The sequence below is a fragment of the Anabrus simplex genome, chromosome 5 (genome assembly GCF_040414725.1).
Source record: "Anabrus simplex isolate iqAnaSimp1 chromosome 5, ASM4041472v1, whole genome shotgun sequence".
In the NCBI taxonomy this organism is placed as follows: Eukaryota; Metazoa; Arthropoda; class Insecta; order Orthoptera; family Tettigoniidae; genus Anabrus; species Anabrus simplex.
Window position 1 is genome coordinate 32,833,308 of NC_090269.1, and position 25,318 is coordinate 32,858,625.

The window sequence follows — 25,318 nt, forward strand, 5'->3', positions numbered from 1 at the left end:
ACCCAGGATATTTTCCTCTTCCTTATCATTTTCATCAGCAGTCTGTTCTACTCTTCATAATTTCACTTTTCCATTCTTCTCGACAGCCATATTTCAAAATTTCCCAAATACTTTGTATCTTTCTTTCTTAACGTTCATGTTTCAGGTCCGTATGACACCACACTTAGTGTGATTACCTGCCACCCCCGGAGGTCCGGGTTCGATTCCCGGCTCTGCCACGAAATTTGAAAAGTGGTACGAGGGCTGGAACGGGGTCCACTCAGCCTCGGGAGGTCAAATGAGTAGAGGTGGGTTCGATTCCAACCTCAGCCATCCTTGAAGTGGATTTCCGTGGTTTCCCACTTCTCCTCCAGGCAAATGGCGGGATGGTACCTAACTTAAGGCCACGGCCGCTTCCTTACCTCTATCTTGTCTATCCCTTCCACTCTTCCCATCCCCCCGCAAGGCCCCTGTTTAGCATAGCAGCTGAGGCCGCCTGGGCGAGGTACTGGTCATCCTCCCCAGTTGTATCCCCCGACCCAGAGTCTGAAGCTCCAGGACATTGCCCTTGAGGCGGTGGAGGTGGGATCCCTCGCTGAGTCAGAGGGAAAAACCAACCCTGGAGGGTAAGCAGATTAAGAAAGAAATGACACCACACTCCATACAAATCACTTTGAGAACCTTTCTTATATTAATAGGGATTGCCTTAGACGTCAAAGGCCGTCTCACCTTTCCGAAGGCTTGTTTTCCCATAGATGGTCTGCTCCTTACTTCTTCTATAAAGCTTCCATTTTAACAAATTCCCCAAAAATCTGAATGACTTTACTTGTTGCAATTTCTTTCCACCTAGTGTTATATTAACAGCAGTTTCCTCTTTTCCTATTCTCATCACCTTAGTCATGCCAGTGCTGACCTTCATTACGAACTCTTTGCCCACTCTTTCAGAATTTTCCAGCATGACTTGTAAATCTTTCTCTGATTCCGTTAATGAGGATAGAGAATCCAGGACGCACCAAGTATGTTAACCTCTGCCATACAATGCCAAGTTGTCCGGCCCCATGGCTAAATGGTTATCGTGCTGGCCTTTGGTCCAGAGGTCCCGGGAGAGCACTAGTCTATGAAATAAGATGCACCAGAGCAGGGGATTTGAACACGTACTTCGTGCTTACAAGATCGCCCCATAGAAAATACGCTACGCTGACATCGGCTGGAAAACACGGTGCGTTTGAGTTTGATGCTGATTTCTTCGCATGGCTCTCAAGAGTAACTGGACAAATGTATTAAGATCTCACAGATATAGTAATCTATATTGTTTTAAATCAGCCCTGGACATGAACAGGTAACAAAAACCTACACACTCGAGTGCAGTGTCGCTGAAGAACCTCGTGTGTGCAGTTTTGGGTATGCATATATATATATCATATTTTAATAATATAATATATACTGATGGTCACCTTCTTTTACTACTGTAGTTTAACTGTACGAGCTAAACCTCTAGACCTACTTATTTTATTATTTAATCCCTTTACCCCCCAGGGTTGGTTTTTGCCCTGGAACGTGAGACATTTGATCAGGGTTTACAAATTGGTAGGAGGACCCCAGACGTTCTCATCTGCTATGCATCAGATGCCTTGTAGGGGAATGGAAGATTGGAAGTGATAGAGAAGGAACGGGGATTGAAGCGGCCATGGCCTTAAGTTACATACCATTCCCGCATTTGCCTGGATGAGAACTGGGAAACCACGGAAAACCACTTTGAGGATGGCTGTGGAGGGAATCGAATCCCCTCTACTCAGCTGAAATCCCGAAGCTGAGTGGACCCCGTTCCAGTCCTCGTGCCACTTTTCAAATTTCGTGGCAGAGCCGGGATTCCAATCCGGACCTTCACGGGTGGCAGCTAACCACAATAACCACTACACCACAATTGCGAAATTCATTATTTAATTTATGTTATACATATTCCAGTTTTGCACTTTAGTATCATGCTTAAGTCTTATTAAGTCTAATTAAGTCTTATCGGGCGAGTTGGCCGTGTGGTTGTTGGGTTCGAACTCCACTATCGGCAGCCCTGAAGATTGTTTTCCGTGGTTTCCCATTTTCACACCAAACAAATGCTGGGGCTGTAACTTAATTAAAGCCACGGCCGCTTCCTTCCCACTCCTAGCCCTTTCCTACACCATCGTCGCCGTAAGACCTGTCTGCGTCGATGCGACGTTGCAACTAGTAAAAAAGAAATAAAAAATGAAGTGTTGTTCTATATCATTTACCACTCGACTGGTAGCATAAATCTCTGTTATAATGACACATTTCATCAGGTCTATGGTATGTCTTTATAACCAAGTTCCAATGTGTATCTCTTTCTATACAGAATATAAAGCATGTTTAAATAAAAGTGCCACATTTCTACTTGAGCATAAGCCCAGTTTGGTTCATTTCATGTCAATGTACTTGTCGTTCCAGGCTCTATTCTGAACGGAGAACTGCGCGAGTTCTCTCATCAGCACCAACAGCACCACCCACATCAGGCGAGTCCCAGTCCTAGCAGTCTTCTGGCGTCACCGCCGGGGAGCGGATCGCTAGGCTCTCTACCCTTCCCCTGCGAGCTATGCACCATGAGGTTCGGCTCGCCGCAGGGGTTGCACAAGCACGCTCTGGCGGTCCACGGCACCAAGGAGCTGTACTGTGCCCACTGCTCGCTCGCCTTCCCGTCCGCCGCGCTCTTCGCCGAGCACTATGTGCTCATGCACGGCGCGCCAGAGCAGCTCAAACCCACCGACCTGAGCAAAAAATCACCGCGACACCATCATCACCATCACCACCACCATCACGACAGCAAGAGGCTCAAGACATCAGCATCGGCATCTGCAGATGGCACTCCAGGGCCCCCACTTGCGGATACTCCGAGCTCAATGCCGGGCATGGTAATTATACTTATTTTTTTTTAAAGTAACTATGAACAAAACCCCGAAGTCATCCTTAACCTCACATTCTGTTTCAGGACAAGTGAAGAGTAAAAACGCCTCCGTGGCGTCGGCCTCTCACCGCTGCGTTCTCTGGTTCAAATCCCGGTCTCTCCATGTGAGATTTAGGCTGGACAAAGTGGGTACTCCGCTTTTTCCCTGTCATTTTTTATTCCAGATACACTCTCCAATATCATATCATTTCATCTGCCAATCATCAATCATTGCCCTAGCGGAGTGCGAGAGGCTTCAGCAGCCGGCACAAGTTCTTCTTCACCGCTAGACGGGAGCTTTCTTGCTTTCTTCATTCAATTCCTGACCCGTTCGAATGACTGGAAACAGGGTGTGGATTTTCATTGGAGAGCGCTCGCTAGTCACTGCTGTGGACATTTTAAAACTAAATATTTAGTCTCCACGATCAAATTATACTTCAAATAGGCGTTCACCTTATTTTATTTTATTTGCATTTTTTGCTAGTGGTTTATCGAAGGATTTCGGCGACGCAATGATGGCAAAGAGCTAGGATTGGAGCGGTAGCGGCCGTAGTCTTAATTAAGGTACGTCCCCAGCATTTGCCTGGTGTTAAAATGGGAAACCATGAAAAACAATGTTCAGGGCTACTGCCAGTGGGATTCGAACCTACTATCTCCCGAATGCAAACTCACAGCTACGCATCCCTAACCGGTGTGAATATTATTGGGCTAGGTCAAATACTTACTGGGTGAATATAAAATGATGTCTTCGAAGACCAGGTGGTAATAGTCCACGTCAAAACCGGCAAAGATAAAACAGGAACTAATACCCTAATTTGCAGTTTTTGCCTCATGTCAAATGGGGTATTACTTCCGAGGGTTACACCTCCTTTAAGTACAGTTTAAGCACAGACTGTAACGCCCCCATCTCCTCGTCGAACATTCCAGACTTCGTCACGCCGGACAACGCAGGGGTCGCTCAGCACACTTTGACATACAAGCAATTTCGAAATGTGAGATGTTCGACGAGAGCATAGGGGTGTTACAGGCAGTGTTTACGAATGCGTAACCCACGGAAATAATATTTGCCGACAAGTGGAAACAATTCAAGATAGGGTTTTAGTTCCTGTATTATTTCTGCATATCTTGACGTGATGTATTACGCTTTGGTCTTCGAAGACTGTTCACCCTGCTTAGTGCATGTCAATGAGATAGTAAATATAGTCTTCTGAACACCGCTGGAATCGAACCCATGCCTGCTGCTTTCGTTGCCGATGCTCTACCAATAAATTCCAATAAACTCCAGATCTTGCCTGCTGCCATTTCTTGATGGATACAGTACTTTTGTATCTATCCCCTGGCACAGGCCAGAGTAAAGTGTAGCTTTCACCGAAGTCCCTGTCTCGTCCATGGCTGTGACAATATGGAAGCTGCTGGGGTATGAGTGGTCCTGAGTAATGACATTCAGAACACGACTAGTGTATCTGAGTGTTATGAAAGGTGTTGCTCATAGGGTCAGTCGTGCTGCAATAGCACTTTCTGACCCAGTGAGGAAAGCAATGGCAAACTACCTCACTCCTCGTCTTGCCTAGTACGCCTCATTTTAGTGCTGCCATTGGTTTTTGCGGTTTCATTATAACCACATAACCTTTGGTGGTGCTATTTTGGGATCCAACCAGCCTCTGGGCTGATGACCTAACAGACAGACAAACTCCAGATCTTCATTGAGCGAGCACTTATAGTAGAGTGTGAATGGGTTATCCTTCTCTAAACGGACACATTGAAATTTTCTGATCCCCACAACACTAAGTTTCAGGGACTCGTTCATTTTTGCAGTTCATTGGAAATCTTCAGTAGTCATTCTGAGTACTTGAAACATGCGGTGTGCATTTGCAACTGCACACACCCAATCAGGTTTTCTCTCAGCTGGATTATTGCAAGCAGTTTGGAGGTGTAAGTGCACTTGTCCCCCTCTACCGACAGACAAAGTAACAATTCGGTGAAACATGCTGGATGGCAGCACCTGTCAATAATAACACTTTCCTGTTTTGCCACGAAACAACAGAGCAAGTGGCTGTGCGGACTGGGTCTCGTAGCTCCCAGCTTGCGTTCGGGAGATAGTGCATGCAAACAATATTGTCGGCAGACCTGAATACGGTTTCCCGTGATTTCCGATGTTCACACGAGGCAAATGCTGTGGCTGTGCCTTAATTAAGGCCATGCTTGCTTCCTTCCCAGCCGGGCTGAGTGGCTCAGACGGTTGAGGCGCTGGCCTTCTGACCCCAACTTGGCAAGTTCGATCTTGGCTCAGTCCAATGTAATTTGAAGGTGCTCAAATACGCCAGCCTCCTGTCGGTAAATTTACTGGCACGTAAAAGAAATCCTTCGGGACAAAATTCCGGTACCTTGGCGTGGGCCGTAAAGCAATTATTATTATTATTATTATTATTATTATTATTATTATTATTATTATTATTATTATTATTATTATTCCTTCCTTACCACCCCTAGCCCTTCCATATCCCATCGTCGCCATGTGACCTATCTGTGCGACTTAAAGCAAACTGTAAAAAAAGAAAAAATTGACGCGGGATAGTTCTGTTGTTCCCTTTCCCTTGCCGCATACTAACGCCACATTTTAAATGTTGGCACTTATACTGTATACCTTTGCTTCTAACCACCTCATTTGTTCATCATAAACATTCCTTTATAGAGTAACTTTGTGGTTCTGATTGCAGGTGAATCAGTATGAGCACCCGGGCACTCTTCTTTGTAACCAGTGTAGTGCTGCACTTCCTGACTTCGAGTCTTTCCGGTCGCACCTGAAATCGCACTTAGAGGAGGCGGGCGGTCTGAGAGGTCTGTTGGGCGGTGCGGGTGCAGGTGCAGCGGGTGCGAGCGCTCTTCTGGGCCTGCTGGGTCAGGACACGGGGCCCGCCTCCAAGAGCCCAGTAGCTACCACCAACACTTGCCCGCACTGCGGGGCCAAGTTCGACGAGCAACAGGCGTTCGAACAGCATGTTGCCTCCCACTTCCTAGCGACAGCAACCGAGTACGGCTGTCAGAGTTGCCTCAAGCTGTTCGCTAAGCCAGACGAACTGCAGAAGCACCTTATGGACATCCACGCTCATCACCTGTACCGCTGTTCACTCTGCAAGGAGATGTTTGACTCCAAGGTGGCAATACAGGTAATAATTAGGTGACGTACACACATATATTCTATTATTATTATTATTATTATTATTATTATTATTATTATTATTATTAGAGCGCGCATTTGTAGCCAGTAATAGTTTAGAGTACAATCTTACTGCAGCGAGTAACAAGAATTCTCTAGCCGCACAACGGCCTTATTATGAGATTTGCATAAACGTTAGGGGTACGGCCTATTATAACCCCTAGAATGTATGACGCTCTCAACACCAAACTAGAGGAATTGAGAATTAATGAAAAGACCAAAAGTATGATAATTGGAAGAAGTGGTGGAAAATATCGTGTCAATATAGGGGGTGGGGAGATAGAACTAGTCAATAATTTTAAATATTTGGGAAGTATGATCAGGAAAGATATAACCTATACTGCACAACGGAAAATAAGAATAGAATTGCCATGGCAAAAGGAGGTTTCAAGAAAAAACTGAAATATTACTTTGTGGGTCACTAAAAAGCCGGCCCCGTGATGTAGGGGTAGCGTGCCTGCCTCTCACGCGGAGGCCCCGGCCAGGTCAGGGATTTTTACCTGGACCTGAGGGCTAGTTCGAGGTCCACTCAGCCAACGTGATTAGAATTGAGGAGCTGTCTGATGGTGAGATAGCGGCCCCGGTCTAAAAAGCTAAGAAAAACGGCCGAGAGGATTCGTCGTGCTGACCACACGACACCTCGTAATCTGCATGCCTTCGGGCTGAGCAACGGTCGCTTGGTAGGCCAAGGCCCTTCAAAGGCTGTAGTGCCATGGGATTTGTTTTTTTGGGTCACTAAAAAAGATATTACGAAGAGACTAGCCAAGTGTTATATCTGGAGCATTGCAGTATATGATGCAGAGACTTGGACAGTACAGAAGAAAGACGAAAGAAGATTGGAGGCACTAGAAATGTCGATATGGAGGAGAATAGAACAAGTGAAATGGGAAGACCGGGTAAAGAAAAGGGCTATTACGAAGAGTTGGAGAAGAATGAACTATGTTCCAAATCATTAGAAGAAGAAAAATGAACTGGATTGGACATAGTGTGAGGAGGGACTGTTTACTGACAGAAGGAATGGTGAAAGGCAGAAGAACAGGAAGGAAAAGATATCAAATGTTGGACATCAAACGAAAGAAATATTCGAGGATGAAAAACTTGGATATGGTCAGGTAAAAGTGGAAGTGGTTTATTCTATTACAAGATCTGCCATAAGGCAGAATACCTTAATGAAGACGGTACATTGCGACACTTCCTAACTAATAACCTAATTAGTTTACATTCTAACCTATTAGTGCCTAACATTTCGAGCCATTATTATTATTATTATTATTATTATTATTATTATTATTATTATTATTATTATTATTATTATTATTATTATTCCTTAAAATGTTTTTGGAAACAGGCATTAGTCAGTCTGATGAATTCTTTACTTTAGACTTGCACGTACGCAGAAACTGTGTTGATACTAATCAGTATGGAATTTGATTACCAGAATTCAACGAAGTTTGTATCTAAAAATGAATTTCACTATAGATCACAGGTGACAATCCTTGCCCACCGTAAGTGCAGTGCCCGTGCTAGAAATACCTGTGCACGCGGGCGCAGATCTCTTCCCCCCAGTCGGCTTGTACTTCTCCACGTTCATAACTCAGGGCTGTGTGCGCCCATCGATGACAGGTTCCTGATCTACAAGTAATGGGTGAAAAGTACAGCTACATAGGCTGTGGCATAAGGATCGACACAGTAATTTGTTAGTGCGTGTTTTTATTCGTGTACTTTTCTCTCAACACTGTTTCTTGAAGAGGCGCTACTTTTATTAGCCTATTTTCTTTGTCAAGTTCGTAAAAACATGCACTTCATTTTGTATTTCATTGTATATAGCAACATTTAAAGTAGTACTGTATTTTCCTCGTACTAGGTTATTACAAAGCATTTTGTTTGGCGCATTTTGTGTAATCACCGTGTTGAACTCATTTAATTATGTTATATATCCTTATATGAAATAATATGTAGTGTGCATGTATTGTATGGAGTTCTGTAGTTATGGAAGTTTAATATACAGCTCTCCATGGTTGCGCTTTCTGATAACAGCCAGCGCCAGCGGTCGTAACAGCGGTTTCTCATGCTCGCACAACTGTCAGTGAGCTTGTGACCGTCAGATGCCTGCTATAAATGTCCCGTCATATGAATTAGTGTTTCATACAGTGTATGTTAATTTGTTCCAGGTACATTTTGCAGTGAAGCATAGCAATGAGTGCAAGTTGTATCGGTGCACAGCGTGCCCCACCAGCAGTGCTATGTTTCGCTCCGAGCTGGACTTTACACTCCACGTGCGCTCGACTCACGCCCCCGTCCCGATGTTGAGCGCTGCTCCGAGCAAACCACCTCCCCAGCAGCCTTTCCGCTGCCTCTTCTGTCGCCTTAGCTTCTCCACGGAGCTCGAGATGCAGTTCCACTTGGCAGTGCACTCCAAGCAGTTCCACTGCCCACTCTGTCAGGAAGCATTCCACGTGGAGTTCTTGCTGGACAAACACATCCAGACGCATCACAGCTCACAGGTGAGCACAACAAGGTTCCGAGATCCTTCCTATTTGTCTATCTGTCGTGTTTTTCTCTTCCATTTTATCCGGTTTCCTCCCAGGTATTCTCCCGTACATCAGACCAAATATCCTGCACACCCTACTTATTAGTACAGTATCAGAACATTGACTGAAGTAACTAGATAATGAATAAGGCCCGGTTTCACAGTATACGCTTAAGCCTTGGATCGGGCTTAAGCGGGAGCGTAAACTCTGGACGAGTTTCACAGTGGGGAGTGCAAGTGGTAAGCCGAGCTTATCTGTGACTGGCTTAAGCTGTATGAAACTGAGGTTTAAGCTAAGGATTCAGTTCAGATGGTAGAGCGCTGGCCTTCTTATAGCCCAACTTGGCAGGTTCGATCCTGTCTCAGTCCTGTGGTGAAGGTGCTCAAATTCATAGTTAGTGGGACGTAAAACCAATAACATTAACATTAAAAAACTTATATTTCTGAATATATTTCGAGGCTCGTGAAATAATACAGTTTCAGTGTTCCGATATACAGTAAAAGAGACAAAAATGTCGGTGGGTCACTTGCTTTCTTGACTTACGCTGCGTGAACCATCAACGATAGACCCCAAGTGTAAGCGTGCGAATTGTAGAGCATAGAAACCTCTACAAAAAAGTCCGCGATGGTATATACCTATTTCCAGTCGTTTGCCCTCTAGAAGCGATTTTATGCTATACTCAGCGGTAAAAAATATAACTCCTTAACATTAAATAAATATTTCGATATTATCCTCGAATTCCTCCTGGAAATAAATTGTTTGACCTCCTCCAGTATGTTATAAGGATTACAATAACCTTATCAGGACATTATTTGCATGAATGGTTCAGAAGTTATGGCCATTTTAGACTGTAATGGTAATACGTGTCAGCAGGACGGGCGAGTGACCTTTTTTAAAATTTATTTTTGTTACTATTATTGGAATCACATTTTCCGTTATTTTTCTAAATTATCTTGGCTGGTAAACGATGTATTACCTACAAGTCAATCAATCATAGGCTACGGATGTAAACAAAGATGAGAATTGAATCATTGCGCATGCGCAAGCATTACCAACTTCGGAGATGTTCAGCTTACTAAAGCTGCACATGGTCCCCCTACTGTGAAACTCGTAGTGTTTAAGCCAAAGAGTAAGCCTTGCTTAAGCGGCATGCATGGCTTACTAAAGCTTCGGCTTAAACTCAAACTGTGAAACCGGGCCTAAGACTTCCGGAATCCTCCTAGCTTTCACTGGGCCTCAATCTCAACCAAGTACAAACCAATTTTGATTCTAAATTAACTTTTCTCTTTCAGAATACAGTAAGCTGCAACTAAATTCAAGTCATTGAATTAGCTGGAGCGTGATAACTGAGTGATATTGTTACTGACATCTCGCTAAAGCAACCACGCATCTTATCCCATATTCATGTGGCACTCTTGAAATGAGAAGTCACTCGACATAATTTGGATTCCACTTAAAACTGACGGTCCTGAGGCTATGTTCACGATATCAACAGTCACAATCTTGCTATCACTGAAATAACTTCGCTAGACCTTGTACCCTATATTTACATACTATGACGGGATTTTCTACCGACTAAATTTATTTTCTCCTACAACTTGCTTTATGTCGCGCCGACACAGATAGGTCATATGGTGAATATTGGATAGGAAAGGGCTAGGAGTGGGAAGGAAGCGACCATGGTTTTAATTAAGGTACAGCCCCAGCATTTGTCTGGTATGAAAATGGGAAACCATATAAAGCCATTTTCAGGACTGCCGATAGGGGGTTCGAACCCACTATCTCCGAAATATAAGCTGATAGCTACTTGACCCAAACCGCACATCCACTTGCTCGGTATTAAATTTATTAAACTATTATTTATTGTTATTTATATGCTCACTCACTTTGGAGTTATTCACTCCACACAGTTTGTACACACGAATGTAATCGAACACACAGTCCTCTGGCGCGTCAAACTGCTGATCTCCAACGCGGCCTCTCACAGTGCAGCCTCGTTTATAGAGCAGTTCTTTACACAGCGCGCTGCGCATTTCCTGTAACCAAGATCCACTCACTCACTCACTCACTAAACAGCTTCCTTCTTCTAGTAAAGAGCTTCATTATTCAAGAACTCACAGGAGCTACTGTTTCACTCACCACCGGCCACGCTTACATAGTCGCCGCTGCGTTGGCATTGTTGCATCTGGCAGCCTCCCCACTTCCCATCCACTTTGGGCCTTCATTATCGTAATATTATATTCCTATCCTGGAATTTGTTTTTGTATTACTCTTATATTTTATTCATTTCCTAATATACATTGTACTTTCAGGTATTGAATAGCAACGGTACAAGTGCTCCAGAGAACCTGAGTCAACAGCAGAAATCTCCTAAAGCCAAGAATTCTGGTAATCTCTCTTCGTCTTCAGCCATGGGATCCAGTACAACGGCTACACCTCTTCCTAGCAGCAACCCAATTCGGACCGGCAGTGCCAGTGGGAACAGCGAAGGAAGTGGGAGCAAGAAGGCGGAGCATAGTAACAACAACAATTGTTGCTGTGATATTTGTGATCGGTGTGACTTTGGAAGCGAGGCAGAACTAGTGGCCCATCGTAAATTGGTTCACCACATCAAGCCTCCTTCCGGGAAGAACGGTGCAGTCAGTCTCAGCTGTGCTTACTGCAGCGAAAACTGTAAGTCTCGCACTGAGTTGGAGAACCACATGAAGACTCATTCGCAGGGTTCTAGTAGTTCTGGTAAACACAAGTGTAATATCTGTGATGAACTATGTCCCTCACCGGCAGTTTTGGCTGAACACAAACTCACTCACTGCAAAGTAGTGTCAGCCAGCTCGTGCACTCAGTGTAAAGCAACGTTAGTGAATGAGGACCAGTTTTATTCCCACCTCCAACAGCACAGTGCCAATAACAACAGCAACAGTGCGACGCAGGGTAACACTCAGCAGCAAGTGGTGCTGCCTACTCCATGTGTGGTCTGTCGACAAACTCTCATCTCAGACATCGAAGTGAGGATGCACGCGAGGTTCCATCTCAAGAACTCCGCTCTGACAGCGGGAGATCCCTTGTATCAGTGTTGCTTGTGTTTGAAACAATATGATCTCCAAAACTTGATCGTTGCGAGCAGTAGCAATGGAGTGGTGCCTAATATGCAGACAACAGCCTATGTGTGCAAGGACTGTTATCACTGTCACAGCAAAGGCTCTCCTAGCCAACAACAGCAGCAGCAGCAGCAGCAGCAGCTACTACAACAACAACAGGAACAATCGTACCGCTGTGCTGAGTGCCAAGTGAAGTTCGAGACCAACTCAGCACTAGAGGCTCATCTCGTTACCGTCCACAGGAAGACATATCAGTGCATCAAGTGTCAGGTAAGAATCACGTCCATAAATATTGCTAATGTAAATATAGACTCCCTTCTGGATTCAGAGTAGTTGCAGCGGTTAGATGGGAATTTTGAACATACACCCCCAGTGTTCAGATTTTAAATAGAAGATACGCTGAAAGAGATACAATTTTACGGTATGGAGGAACAGGAATCTGTCCGGTGGAAATCTTGTTAAGTGTCTCTTTTCCTTGTACCAATGCTTATCTTCAAAAAAGAAACTGCATCAAAGTTTGCAGTAAACAATTCCAGTCATTTCACTTTTGCGATCGTGTCTTGCAGTTATGATGGCATAGGACAAGGGGAAGCAGTGCGTAGCCAACGCAACCAGGACTTGTCCTACGTGATTTAATGATAATGATAATAATAATAATCATAATTATAATATAATATAATATAATATAATATAATAATAATATTATTATTATTATTATTATTATTATTATTATTTCTTAATTATGCCCATTCAAGGAGTGCGTTTGAACTTGTTCGTTGGTCTGATGGTTTTCGCCTTCTTGTCCTCCAAAAATCTCTTCATGAATGCACTGTGTTGCATCTTGCGTTCTGTGAACCACTTCCTACCAGTTTTGGTTTTAGTTTTCTCCACGATTTTGTGCTTGGCTAATGTTGTACTAAAGGCTTCACGTTCTTCTATGATGTCGTCCATCTAAGTCCATGGAAGTCCATCTAAGTTTCTTCTAGCCAGTTTATTTTGACCTTCTTTGAGTTGATTACTTTAAATAATATTTTGGTTGGTGTGTCGCTGTCCATTCTATAGATATGGCCGTAGAATTTTAGGCGTCTCTTGCGTACGGCAACAGTGAACCTGTCAGTTCAGGAGTTAGAGGTCCTCTGGTCTCCTCTTAATCCACATTCCATTTTCTTCCGTTATTATTAAGACGATGATGATGATGATTATGATAGGTTTTTCTCCGAATACTCCAGTTTTCTCCGTCGTCATTCCAGTATCATTTTATCTGTCGGTTATTAATCATTGCCCGAGAGGAGTGCGACCACATTCGGCAACCGGCACAATTCCTATCCTCGCCGCTAGATTGGGGCTTCATTCATTCCATCCCTGACCAGGTCGAATGACTGGAAATATGCTGTGGATTTTCGTTATAATCATTGAACTAAGTGACGTTTCAAGGATGTTTAATTGCATCCGGGAGATAGTAGGTTCGAATCCCACTATCGGCAGCCCTGAAGATGGTTTTCCGTGGTTTCCCATTTTCACACCAGGCAAATACTGGGGCTGTACCTTAATTAAGGCCACGGCCGCTTCCTTCCAACTCCTAGGCCCTTCCTATCCCATCGTCGCCATAAGACCTATCTGTGTCGGTGCGACGTAAAGCCCCTAGCAAAAAAAAAAAAAAAAAATGTTTAAATGAGACGGTACCATATCTTTCATTATTCAAACACCACAACCTTCTGCAGGATAAAATGCCGTCAACACGTCGTCTCATATAATGTATAGCAATCGAAGAATGTTTAAAATAAATAGCATGCGTTACTTAAGGAAAATAGACAGATACCAGTATTTGGACAATAGAATAACCAATGATAGTAGAAAAAAGGGTGATATAAAATTGTTACTAACCGAAACAAGAAAGACCTTTCTTCAGAATGTAAATTTTTCTTTTCGCTATTTGCTTTACGTCACACCGACATAGATAGGTCTTATAGCGACGATGGGATATGAAAGGCCTAGGAAGTGGAAGGAAGCAGCCGTGGCCTTAATTAAGGTACAGCCCCGGCATTTGCCTGGTGTGAAAATGGGAAACCACGGAAAACCATCTTCGGGGCTGCCGACAGTGGAGCTCGAACCCACTATCTCCCGATTACTGGATACTGGCCGCACTTAAGCGACTTCAGCTATCGAGCTCGTTAGAATGGAAATTCAGTCACTTCAAATTTAGATGCGTATTTAAGAAATATATGTACACCAACTAGTACTAAATTAATTGGAATAGGAACCTTTAAAAGGTGATTTTGTAGAAGAACGTTAAATTTAGAAGAGCGGATTATAACACAACTGAGTACACACTGAATGAAGAAGTGAGAAGAGAATGATTTGGAGAAATTTGGCTAGGAAACAGATTGATGGGATACATTTTGACACACACGGTACCTGTTCAGATGGTTTGGAAGGGATTGCGATAATGGTAGGGGAAAGCCAAGGTATGAATTGTTCCAAACAGATCAGATTTGATTTTAAAACGGATGTGTATTATCTCAGTTTTCTACGAACTTTAAAATTCGCTCTTCTACTAATGAGGTTCAATTGCCTCCACCTCATCTCGTAGCTCGGATTTCACGTAAAATCGACGGACCCGTGGCCATGATCACGATATCAATTCCTTCTTCTACTGCTTCTCCCTCGTCTGTGAGATCGCACATGGGTATTTGGCCCTGTTTTGTGACTGGATGCTCTTCTTGACGCGAATACTATATGGAGGAATGAAATCACAATTGCGTGTTTCTGTGGTGGTTCGTAATATGTCTGAATATGAAGATGAAAGTGGTGGGACAGATACAAACAGCCAGTCCTCGAGCGGGAATAATTAATCAGACGCGAATAAAATGCACGACCCGGCCGGGAATCGAACCCGGGTGCTTCTGAACTGAAGGTCTCAACGCTGACCATTCAAAGAGTCTATGTCACGATATTAACAATCATGTGAATCTTTAAGCTTGCTTTAGATTAGAAGAGGTGGTGTACTGAATTGCTAAGTAGAGTTGAAACGGTTAGCGTACGATAGGGTGACAAGGCGACCTGCATCACACTGACTACGCAGTAAAGAAATAGCCAAAAATGTTTCCTTTCTTCAAATTTGCTGCTGTGTATTGTCACATTTGTTGAATTGTGTACCGTAATTTTCAAACAAGGGTCGCGCGACTGTGAGCTTGTAATCAGGAGATAGTGGGTTCGAACCCCACTGTCGGCAGCCCTGAAGATGGTTTTTCGTGGTTTCCCATTTTCTCACCAGGCAGATGCTGGGGCTTACCTTTATTAAGGCCACGGCCCCTTCCTTCCCACTCCTAGCCCTTTCCTATCCCATCGTCACCATAAGACCCATCTGTGTCGGTGCGACGTAAACCAAATTGAAAAAAAAGTTAAAAGTCAAACTAATGGTGTTACTTTTGTTATTTCTGCAGATGAGTTTCGAGTCCGAGAGGGAGATTCAGATGCACGTGGCCACACACCTGCTGACAGAAGGCAGCAGTCACGAGTGCCACTTGTGTCGACGGCTCCTGGCGACTCCTCTAAAGCTACAGGCCCATCTCATCGAGCACACGTTTGCTGGCTGTGGCAGCTTCACCTGTTACCTGTGTAGTGCAGTGTTCACTGCCGCCCAGGGGCTACAGCAGCATATGTTGGAGCACGGACTGGCTGCCAGACCCTACGACTGCTCTCGGTGTGGGCTGAGGTTCTTCTTCCGGGCTGAACTCGACAACCACAGCTATAGCCACATGGAGGAGACTTCTTCAGCGATGAGCGACGCTGAAATGGCCAGCAAGGTTAGTCATTCAAAAGTATTTAGTGAGACATAAAACAAATAACATTATTGAAAGGAAGTACAACTAGGCAACTATCCTTTGTCAGGTCCGACTCGTTGGCTGAATGGTCAGCGTACTGGCCTTCGGTTCAGAGGGTTCCGGGTTCGATTCCCGGCAGGGTTGGGGATTTTAACCTTCATTGGTTAATTCCAATAGCCCGGGGGCTGTGTGTTTGTGCTACCCTCAACATTCCTGCAATTCACACACCACACATAACACTATCCTCCACCACAATAACACGCAGTTACCACTCATGGCAGATGTCTCCCACCGTCATCGGAGGGTCTGCCTTACAAGGGCTGCACTCAGCTATAAATAGCCACACAAAATTATTATTATTATTATTATTATTATTATTATTATTATTATTATTATTATTATTATTATTATTATTATTATTATTATTATTATTATTATTATTATTATATGCTTTATCAGAGGGGGAAACTGAAAGGGACCGACATTTCAAAAAATAAACGTATCCGGGAGATAGTGGGTTCGAACCACACTGTCAGCAGCCGTGAAGATGGTTTTCTGTGGTTTCCCAGTTTCACACCAGGCTGTGGTTGTACCTTAAGGCCACGGCTGCTTCCTTCCCACTTCTAGCCCTTCCCTATCCCATCGTCGCCATAAGACGTATCTGTGTCGGTGCGACGTAAAGCAAATTGTAAAAAAAAATAATGTATCGGCCAAAGATTCCACCTCCGTAGCGTAACGATTAGAACTATTAGCTGCTGTCCCCGGGAGTCTGGGTTCGATTCCCGGTACTGCCAGAAATGTAAGAAGGGCAGGAGAGCTGGTATGCAGCTAACCTCCATTGGGGGTGTGCCTGAAAAGGGCTGCCACTACCTAGGGACGAGGACATGAGTTTATTGATCGGACAAAGAAAGACGAGGGCTACGAAAGGTAACGAAGGGCTCGAATGCCGTAATACCGTCGGTGTTGGAAAAAATCAAGAGTTGACCCGACTTCTTCTGCCGGGTTTGAACCCGCTATCTTAGGATCCGGAGGCCGACATTCTACCACTAATCCACAGAAGCAGATGAAGCAGATGTAGCAGATATATTAATGTATTTGATACGAAAGAAATCCTTTCTTGAGACTTAGAAAGAAAGAAAGTAAAATTTGGAAATTCAGTAACTAAAAAATGATCTCGTATGACTTAATGGATAATGCCTGTGAACAGAGAGAAAAAATCACATACGTTAGCGTGGAAATGTCGGAAGTTGAGAGAACTGGATGTGGTTTGTTTGTAAGCTCATCATATTAATTTATGGCTATTTGACACTATATTAAGCAACAATCACACTTAGTGGAAGCCTTCTTTGCAGCCCAAAATCTTTGCCTTCTTGCTCTCGCAGCCTGTCTTCTTTCCTCTGCCCATGCCCTATTCAGTTTCTGTTCTTCATGAAAGCCTCAGAAGCTGTTTACCACTGATCTATACTTTGTTCTCTTTAGGAGGTCTTCCGATTTAATCCAGACCGCAAACGATCATTTCTTACCTCCTTGAACCATTTGTCGGAAACTTTAGGTCTACTGTCAAGTGTTTTACAAATTTGTTTTGCCAGCCTCTTATCATCCATTCCCAACAGATCTCTATAAAATTTGAGTTTTCTTTTCCTCATTGACTCAATCAATCTTTCGCTCTTCTGGTAAAGTTCTCCCCTTCCTCTTATCCTCTACTGGACATCCACGAATTTTGAATCCATTACCTTGCGAAGGATCTTGGCTTAGTCCCGACATTCCCGTCATTCAGAGGCGTTCACTAGCATACAGACACTCCGTTCTCATTACTGTGTTAAAGTGTCTTAGTTTAGCCCACCTTAAGATGTTTTTCCTCTTGTATAAAGCAAGTATCCAGCCGAAAGTAGGGCCCTGGTTTAGTTTGTTTCCCTCTTGCTAGTTTTCATTTGCACGATAGTCCGACTCGTTGCCTGAATGGTCAGCGTACTGGCCTTCGGTTCAAAGGGTCCCGGGTTCGATTCCCGGCCGGATCGGGGATTTTAACCTTCATTGGTTAATTCCAATGGCCCGGGGGCTGGGTGTTTGTGCTGTCCCCAACATCCCTGCAACTCACACACCACATAACACATAACACTATCCTACACCACAGTAACACGCAGTTACCTACACATGGCAGATGCCGCCCACCCTCATCGGAGGGTCTGCCTTACAAGGGCTTCACTCGGCTAGAAATAGCCACACGAAATTATTATTATCTGCACGATTTTCCCGAGGTACTTGAAGCTGTCAGGTCTTCCTATCTTACCATACTTTGTCTTCAAGTGATGAGGGGGTGTTTTGATGGTAGCCATATATTTGTTTTTTAATAATAATAATGATGATAATAATAATAATAATAATAATAATAATAATAATAATAATAATAATAATAATAATAATAATGGAGCGCCTGCATAACATAGAAAATAAGAGACTTGCTTTCAAAACTCAAGAGTGTGGAATATAATTCTGGCACGGTCGATTGATATTCAAAATATCTGAGGTGGAAGATATCTATGTCGATATATTGACAGACTCCTTAATGAACTTTCGATCAAGACAAATTTTCGACCAGTGGAGGGAATAAAGGAAAAGTGCCTCCATATTTAATTACTGTGTTAATGGGGTGAATACGGTATGGGGACTGCTGTAATTACCAAGGTAGAACAGCAGTCTTCTATTTTTAATTGTTATTATTGATTCTATATTACTGTATACTTCTTTGTTGGGCCTTTATCGGACTAGCCCGTCAACCCATCTGTTGCCCAAGGTAGCCTCCGTTCTCTGTAACTGGTTGATTTGTCCTTTTGAACTCATGCACATAGTTTCTTAAGCATACAAACCTTCTGGGCTAACAACGCTATTATTATTCAAGATGTTTTCATTCTTAGGTATCAATGTAACTAATATCTGCTCTATAGATAGAAAAGGTGTTCTTATACAGGGCGATTGGTAAAAACGTGGACCTGGTATATGAACACTAGATAGAGAATTAGTCAGATGAACTGATAAATAATTTGCAAAACTATAATTCGAAATCTCGCGCCATTGTCATTTCATCAGCTGCTGAAGTTAACCAATCAGATCGCTTCGCGGGTGAACTCAAACGGGCTTTGCGACGCGGTGTTGCAAAAACCTATACGTAAATTAAGACCAGCTCGAGATCCATGGTGAGAAATCATCAAACACAAACACACTGTGGGTTTCAGTCGGTGTCACTTGCTACGGCGCGATCACATCATTTCCAAGGTCCGTGTTCAAACCCCTTCCACCGAGCTCGATAGCTGCAGTCGCTTAAGTGGGCGGCCAGTATCCAGTATTCGTGAGATAGTAGGTTCGAACCCCACTATCGGCAGCCCTGAAGATGGTTTTCCGTGGTTTCCCATTTTCACACCGGGCAAATGCTGGGGCTGTACCTTAATTAAGGCCACGGACGCTTCCTTCCCATTCCTAGGCCTTTCCTGTTCCATCGTCGCCATAAGACCTATCTGTGTCGGTGCAACGCAAAGCAAATAGCAAAAAAAAAAAATCTCTTCCATAGGGATTTTCTTTCTTTTTCAATGGTGCTGTCAATCAGGTCATAAGCCAAGTGCAGATCTAACAACACCGCCTTGCAAAACCCATTTGAATTCACCCACGAAACGATCTGATTCGGTAACTCCAGCAGCTGATCAAATTACAAGGGCGCGAGATATCGATTGTTTTTTTTAATTATTTGTCAGTATGACCAACCTTCCAACGCTCATATACATGGTTCACGTTCTTTCTTACCAGCCTGTACGTTAAGCTCCTCAATTAATTACAAAATGAGGTATTCTTCTTAAATAGTTAACTGCCTGAGTGGGTATAGACCCAACTGCCGTATTTATTTAATAGAACAAATCAGGCATTTAAATATATCAAAAGTGTGTATCTTCATAATGAATGTAGTCTTCTGTACTGATATAAAAATATTTCGTGCCAGGAAGTAAGAGTACAAGTCACTGATTTAATTTTCAGCAGTTAGGAGATGAAAACTATTATTTAAAAATGAAAATACAATTTTCTGAAATATATTGGTGTTGGCCTATTAAATTCAAACACACTGCAATTAATACTGTCTCTGTTTTTAAAACTTCAAACGTGGTCCTGAAATGCAGCTGCGTTTGACTTATACTTTTTAGCCCTGGCACGAAAGAAATATTAATGTCATCGTTAAATGATTTTATTATTGTTATTAATTATATACAGTCGTATCAGCACACACTTTATTAAAACATAACCGGTTTTCGGGCACTAAGGTCCATCATCAGTGTTAAAATTTTAATTTAATTCCACGTAAGTGTGTCGTCAAAATTGGTTAAAATGAGTTTAAAATTTAAACCAATTTAAATTTAACCAATTTTGACGACACACTCATGTGGAATTACATTTTAAATTTTAACACTTATGATGGACCTTAGTGTCCGAAAACCGGTTATGTTTTAATAAAGTGTGTGCTGATACGACTGTATATAAATAATAATAAATAAATACATAAATACATAAATAAATAAATAAAATAAATAAATAAATAAATACATCAGTACTGTTAATAAGAAGTGGCTTTGCTATTTTATGATTATAATTCATCATTAAATGAATCTAAAATAAACTGTTATCTTTTTTCAGATGGCTTATTACCAGCATTTGAATAACAACGGCTCTTACGAATCCCCATCAGATCTACACTATTACAAGTCAAATAGTCAAGAGCCCTCCAAGCACGGAAAGCAGAAGAGTAAATCACACTCAAGTAAGAGTGGATTGATGTACAAATGCTCAGAATGTGACAAAGAATTTAGCAGTGCCTTGGGCCTACAAGCACACCAACGCCATCACAAGCATGGTTCAAACGGTAGCAAGAGGAATCACACTTGTTCAGAGTGTGGCAAAGAGTTTTCGCTGGCTCGCAACCTGAGTGTGCATATGCGTTCACATCACAATCAGCACGACGCGGGCGACGACCGTACGCTTGAGGAAAGCAAGAGCAGCGTCGAAGAGAACTTCGTCAACAAGCAGGAACACATCTACCCATGTCAGGTGTGTCAGAAAGAATTCTCAGACTTGGAAACCCTCGAGTCGCATGTTGTTACTCACCACTTCCGGTGTTCCCAGTGTGGGGAGGTGTTCTCTCGTCAGCGGTACGTCGAGGAGCACGTTAGGAAGGTCCATCAGCTGGATGAGGAGCAATATTCAACCGGCAGAGAACCTGTAGACATCCTCAACATGAAACAAGAGCCGATAACAATTAAGGAGGAGATAAACTCTGATGAGAACATCAACGTCTCGTCTCCGTCAGTGTCAGCGGAACATCATTATGATTCTCCTCACCACTCCAATGCTAGTGACCATACTGAGGATGATGCCACTAATTCGAATTGTAATGATTCGTCGAATTCACATCTTGAGAGTAGCCCGTCTCCGACAGCTGCTCCTCAAAACACAATGGAAGATACCAGTAAATCCCCTGTATTAAGAGATACAGAGTCTGTAATGTAATAAAATGTACTTCTTACTCAAAGATGTAAAATAACATTATTTATTATGAACAATTTAATTTATAAAAGAAATACGGTTGATGAACCGTAACTTCCATCCACTTCTCAGGGGTTTCTTTCCTCTGACTTGTATAATTATTTATTTCATTATTGAAAGACTGCTTTTGAATATTTATCAAGAGAGTTAATAAGCATGCAGCAGCTAACTCTTTAATAGAAGAAATATGTTCCATGTTGTCAATCTAAATATTTTATGTATTATGATGTATACACATGAGTTCCGAGGAAAATGACCCTAACACAAGTACTGGTAACTGAATCTTCTGGACCATCTATTAGCACAAGCAGTTTCAATGAATAAGTGCAATATATCCCATGAGCAAATACAAATACTGTAATATTTATTATCATAAAGGAAATAGCTTCACATTCATACGTGTCCCGTTTATAACCATTTCTATGGTAGAACTGGTTGAATTAAATATTTCAGAATTAGTAATAAGGAGCTGGCACGTTGAAAGTTTCTATATGTTTGGTTGAAGTGATTCCCTCTTTATAGTTCGTAATAAATTTTCAAAATTTTACCATCAGAATCGATGGAGTCTTCACCTCCTGGAAGAACATCCTGAAATTCTTGTAAGTCGGCTACGTAAGCCGCTATTCGAGGGAGTTCCCGGTTATAACGTCTCTAAAAGGGCCGTTATAGGCGATAGTCGCACAAACCGGGAGTGCTAAGCGATGTCGCAATGAACTGTTTCGACTGTATTTATGTACACCTTGCTCTCCATCTACTGTGTAACTTAATTAGCGAGACTCCGACTGCGTTAGGTCTATAGATCGTGGTGGGCAGTGCCACAACCTGTTACAAAGAAGTCGGAGTTAGGAGACAAGCTGCTCGACTAAGCGGAATGTCCAAAAGATTTTCGGCGATGGAAGGCTGGGAAATGGCTATGGTCTGAAAGGTAGTGGTGGTGGCCTTTATTAAAGTAAAGCCCCACCATTTCGCTGGTGTAAAAATGAGAAACCACGGAATACCATCTTCAGCGCTGTCGACGGTGGGATTCGAACCCATTATCTTCCGAATGCAAACTCAGAGTTGCGCGACCCTAACCCCACGGCCAATTCGCTCGGTGGAATAATTTACCAAGCGAGATACTCGATCAATTTCCAACTTAGGAATTATTTAAGCAAAGACTAGGTAAACAACTCATAGGAAATTTGCCAAAGGGGCGACTGCCCTAAATGCAGATCAGTTGATTGATTGATTGATTGATTGATTGATTGATTGATTGATTGATTGATTGATTGATTGATTGATTGATTGATTGATTGATTGATTGATTGATTGATAAGAAAGTGCTCCTTCATGCTCAATCCACATGTTCTTTGAGACATCAGTCTATCGACTGGTTTTATGCAGCTCTCAATGCCACCCTATCCTACGTTGACGTTTCCATTTCTCCGTAACTACTACACCCTACATTTACTCTGATTTTTCTGTCATATTCATGCCTTGGTCTACTCCTACCATTCTTTCCACCTACACTTCCCTCAAAACTGTCCGGTTCCATGGCTAAATGGTTAGCGTGCTGGCCTCTGATCACAGGAGTCCCGGGTTCGGTTCCCGATATGGTTAGGAATTTTAACCATTATCGGTTAATTACGCTGGCACGAGAGCTGGGTGTATGTGTTGTCTTCATCATCATTTAATCCTCATCACGACGCGCAGGTCGCCTAAGGGTGTCAAATCAAAAGACCTGCACCTGGGGAGCTGAACATGTCCTCGGACACTCCCGGCACTAAAAGCCATAGGCCATTTCATTGCATTCCCTCAAGACTAACTGGACAAGTCATGGGTATCGTAAGATATGTCCCATCATTCTGAGTGTTCTTCTGGTCAAATGTCGCCAAATCGTTCTCCCATCATCCATTCGATTTTCGTGGTTCAATCTTCCCATCTCGTATTTAGCATTCTTCTGTGACGCCACATTTCAAAAGCTTCTGTTCTCTTTCTTTCTAAACTAGTTATCGTCCATGTTTCACTTACATACAATGCCACGCTCCAGACGAATGTCTTTAAAAACATCTTTCTAATTCTTATATCAATTTACGAAGTGAGCAAATTTTTTTTAATGTCTTACTTGCTTAGGCTAATCTGCATTTTATTTTCTTCTTACTTCTGCCTGAGTTATTCTTCTATTCAAGTAACAGTATTCATCTGGTTCCTTTAAGACTTCATTTCGTAATATAATATTTTCTGCATCACCTGACTTTGTACCACTCTATTACTTTTGTTGTGAATCAACAGTATTTATTTTCATCTTATACTCCTTCTCCAAGACTGTGTCCCTACCATTTCAGCAATTTCTCCAGATCATCTGCAGGCTCAGATAAAATAACAATAACATCGGCAAAACTTAGTGTCGATTTCCTCTCCTTGGATTGAAATTTCCTTTCTAAATTCATCTTCCACTTCCTTTACCAGCGGTTCTATATAATCATTGAAAAGGATAAAGGACAAATTTAGCCTTGTCTCGCTCCTTTCTCGATTACTGATGCTTCTTCATAGCCCTCGATTCTTATCACTGCAAGTTGACTTTTATAGAGATTATAGATTATCCTTCCTTCTTGGTATCTGATCGCAAACACCTACAGTACAGAATAAAATATAGCTTGGTCCAATCAACATAATCTTATGCTTTCTAGTGATCTATAAATGCCATGTATGTGGGCTTGTCATCATCATCATCATCATCATCATCATCTGTTTACCCTCCAGGGTCGGCTTTTCCCTCGGACACGGCGAGGGATCCCACCTCTACCGCCTCAAGGGCAGTGTCCTCGAACTTCAGACTCTTGGTCGGGGATACAACTGGGGAGAATGACCAGTACCTCGCCCAGGCGGCCTCACCTGCTATGCTGAACAGGGGCCTTGTGGAGGGATGGGAAGATTGGAAAGGATAGGCAAGGAAGAGGGAAGGAAGCGGCCGTGGCCTTATGTTAGGTACCATCCCGGCATTCGCCTGGAGGAGAAGTGGGGAAACCACGGAAAACCACTTCCAGGATGGCTGAGGTGGAAATCAAACCCACCTCTACTCAGTTGACCTCCCGAGGCTGAGTGGCCCCGTTGCAGCCCTCATACCACTTTTCAAATTTCGTGGCAGAGCCGGGAATCGAACCCGGGCCTCCGGGGGTGGCAGCTAATCACGCTAAATGTGGGCTTGTACTTCCTAAATTAATCCTCTAATATCAGACGTAAAGTCAGGATTGCTTGACGTATTCTTCAATTTCTTTTGAAGCTAAACTGATCTTCTCCCAACTCGGCTTCAACTTGTCTTCCCAGCCTTCTGTAAATAAAACGTGTTAAAAGTTTGCAAGCGTGAGATACTAAACTAATGGTGTGGTTGTCATCACGCTTGCCAGCACCTGCTTGCTTGGGAATAGGTATAACATTCTCTGTAAAATCGGATGACATTTTTCCTGTATCGTATATCTTATATCCGAATGGAATAACCTCGTCATGCCGGATTCTCCGAAGGTAATCAATAATCTGAAGGTATGCCATCTAATTTCAGGAGCCTTTTTGCTATATAGGAATCTCAAAGTTCTGTCGGACTTCAAAATTGGGTCTCTCATTTCATCAGTATCTACACCTCTTCTTGTTCCAGAACCTTATCTCCTACTTCTTTCCCTTGAATATATTCCTGCTTTGTCTTCTTTCGTTAGAAGTTATTTTCCATCTGAGCTCTTAATATTCATGCACCTAGTTCTCCTTTCTACAAAGGTTTCCTTAAGATTTCTACAATCATAAAACTTTCAACATCCTTGCACTTCCCTTTCAGCCATTCTTCCTTAGTTAGATTACTTCATTCTTTAATCGCCTATATTCTTTTCTACCCTCTTCATTTTTTGCACTCTTACACTTTCACCGCTCGTCAATCAGGTCTAGTATCTCCTGATTCTTACTTTATCTTTCCTTTCTTCCTAACCTTTCTTCAGTGGCCCACGTGATCTCATTCTTCAAGACTGCCCACCCTTCAACTACTGTGATTCCTTCAGACTTTACATTTAGTCCTTGTACAGCACCTTCCTTCTAACAATCCTTCACACTCTTCTCTTTCAACTAGTGTAGATCCCAACTCCTTACATTCCTTCGTTTCTTCAAATTCTTCG

At 42.8% G+C, this 25,318-nt stretch overlaps 1 protein-coding gene across 1 annotated transcript in view; it reads left to right on the top strand.

Annotated features, from left to right (window-relative positions):
• Window positions 1–21,984, top strand: part of L (zinc finger protein Lobe) — a 190,495-nt gene extending 168,511 nt beyond the window's left edge. The window contains exons 6-11 of the mRNA XM_067147976.2: window positions 2,440–2,900; window positions 5,650–6,099; window positions 8,321–8,653; window positions 10,993–12,048; window positions 15,222–15,584; window positions 20,277–21,984. Coding sequence (XP_067004077.2) covers window positions 2,440–2,900; window positions 5,650–6,099; window positions 8,321–8,653; window positions 10,993–12,048; window positions 15,222–15,584; window positions 20,277–21,146 — 3,533 coding nt within the window. The 3' untranslated portion in view covers window positions 21,147–21,984. The remainder of the gene's footprint in view (window positions 1–2,439; window positions 2,901–5,649; window positions 6,100–8,320; window positions 8,654–10,992; window positions 12,049–15,221; window positions 15,585–20,276) is intronic.
• Window positions 21,985–25,318: the final 3,334 nt, after the last annotated feature.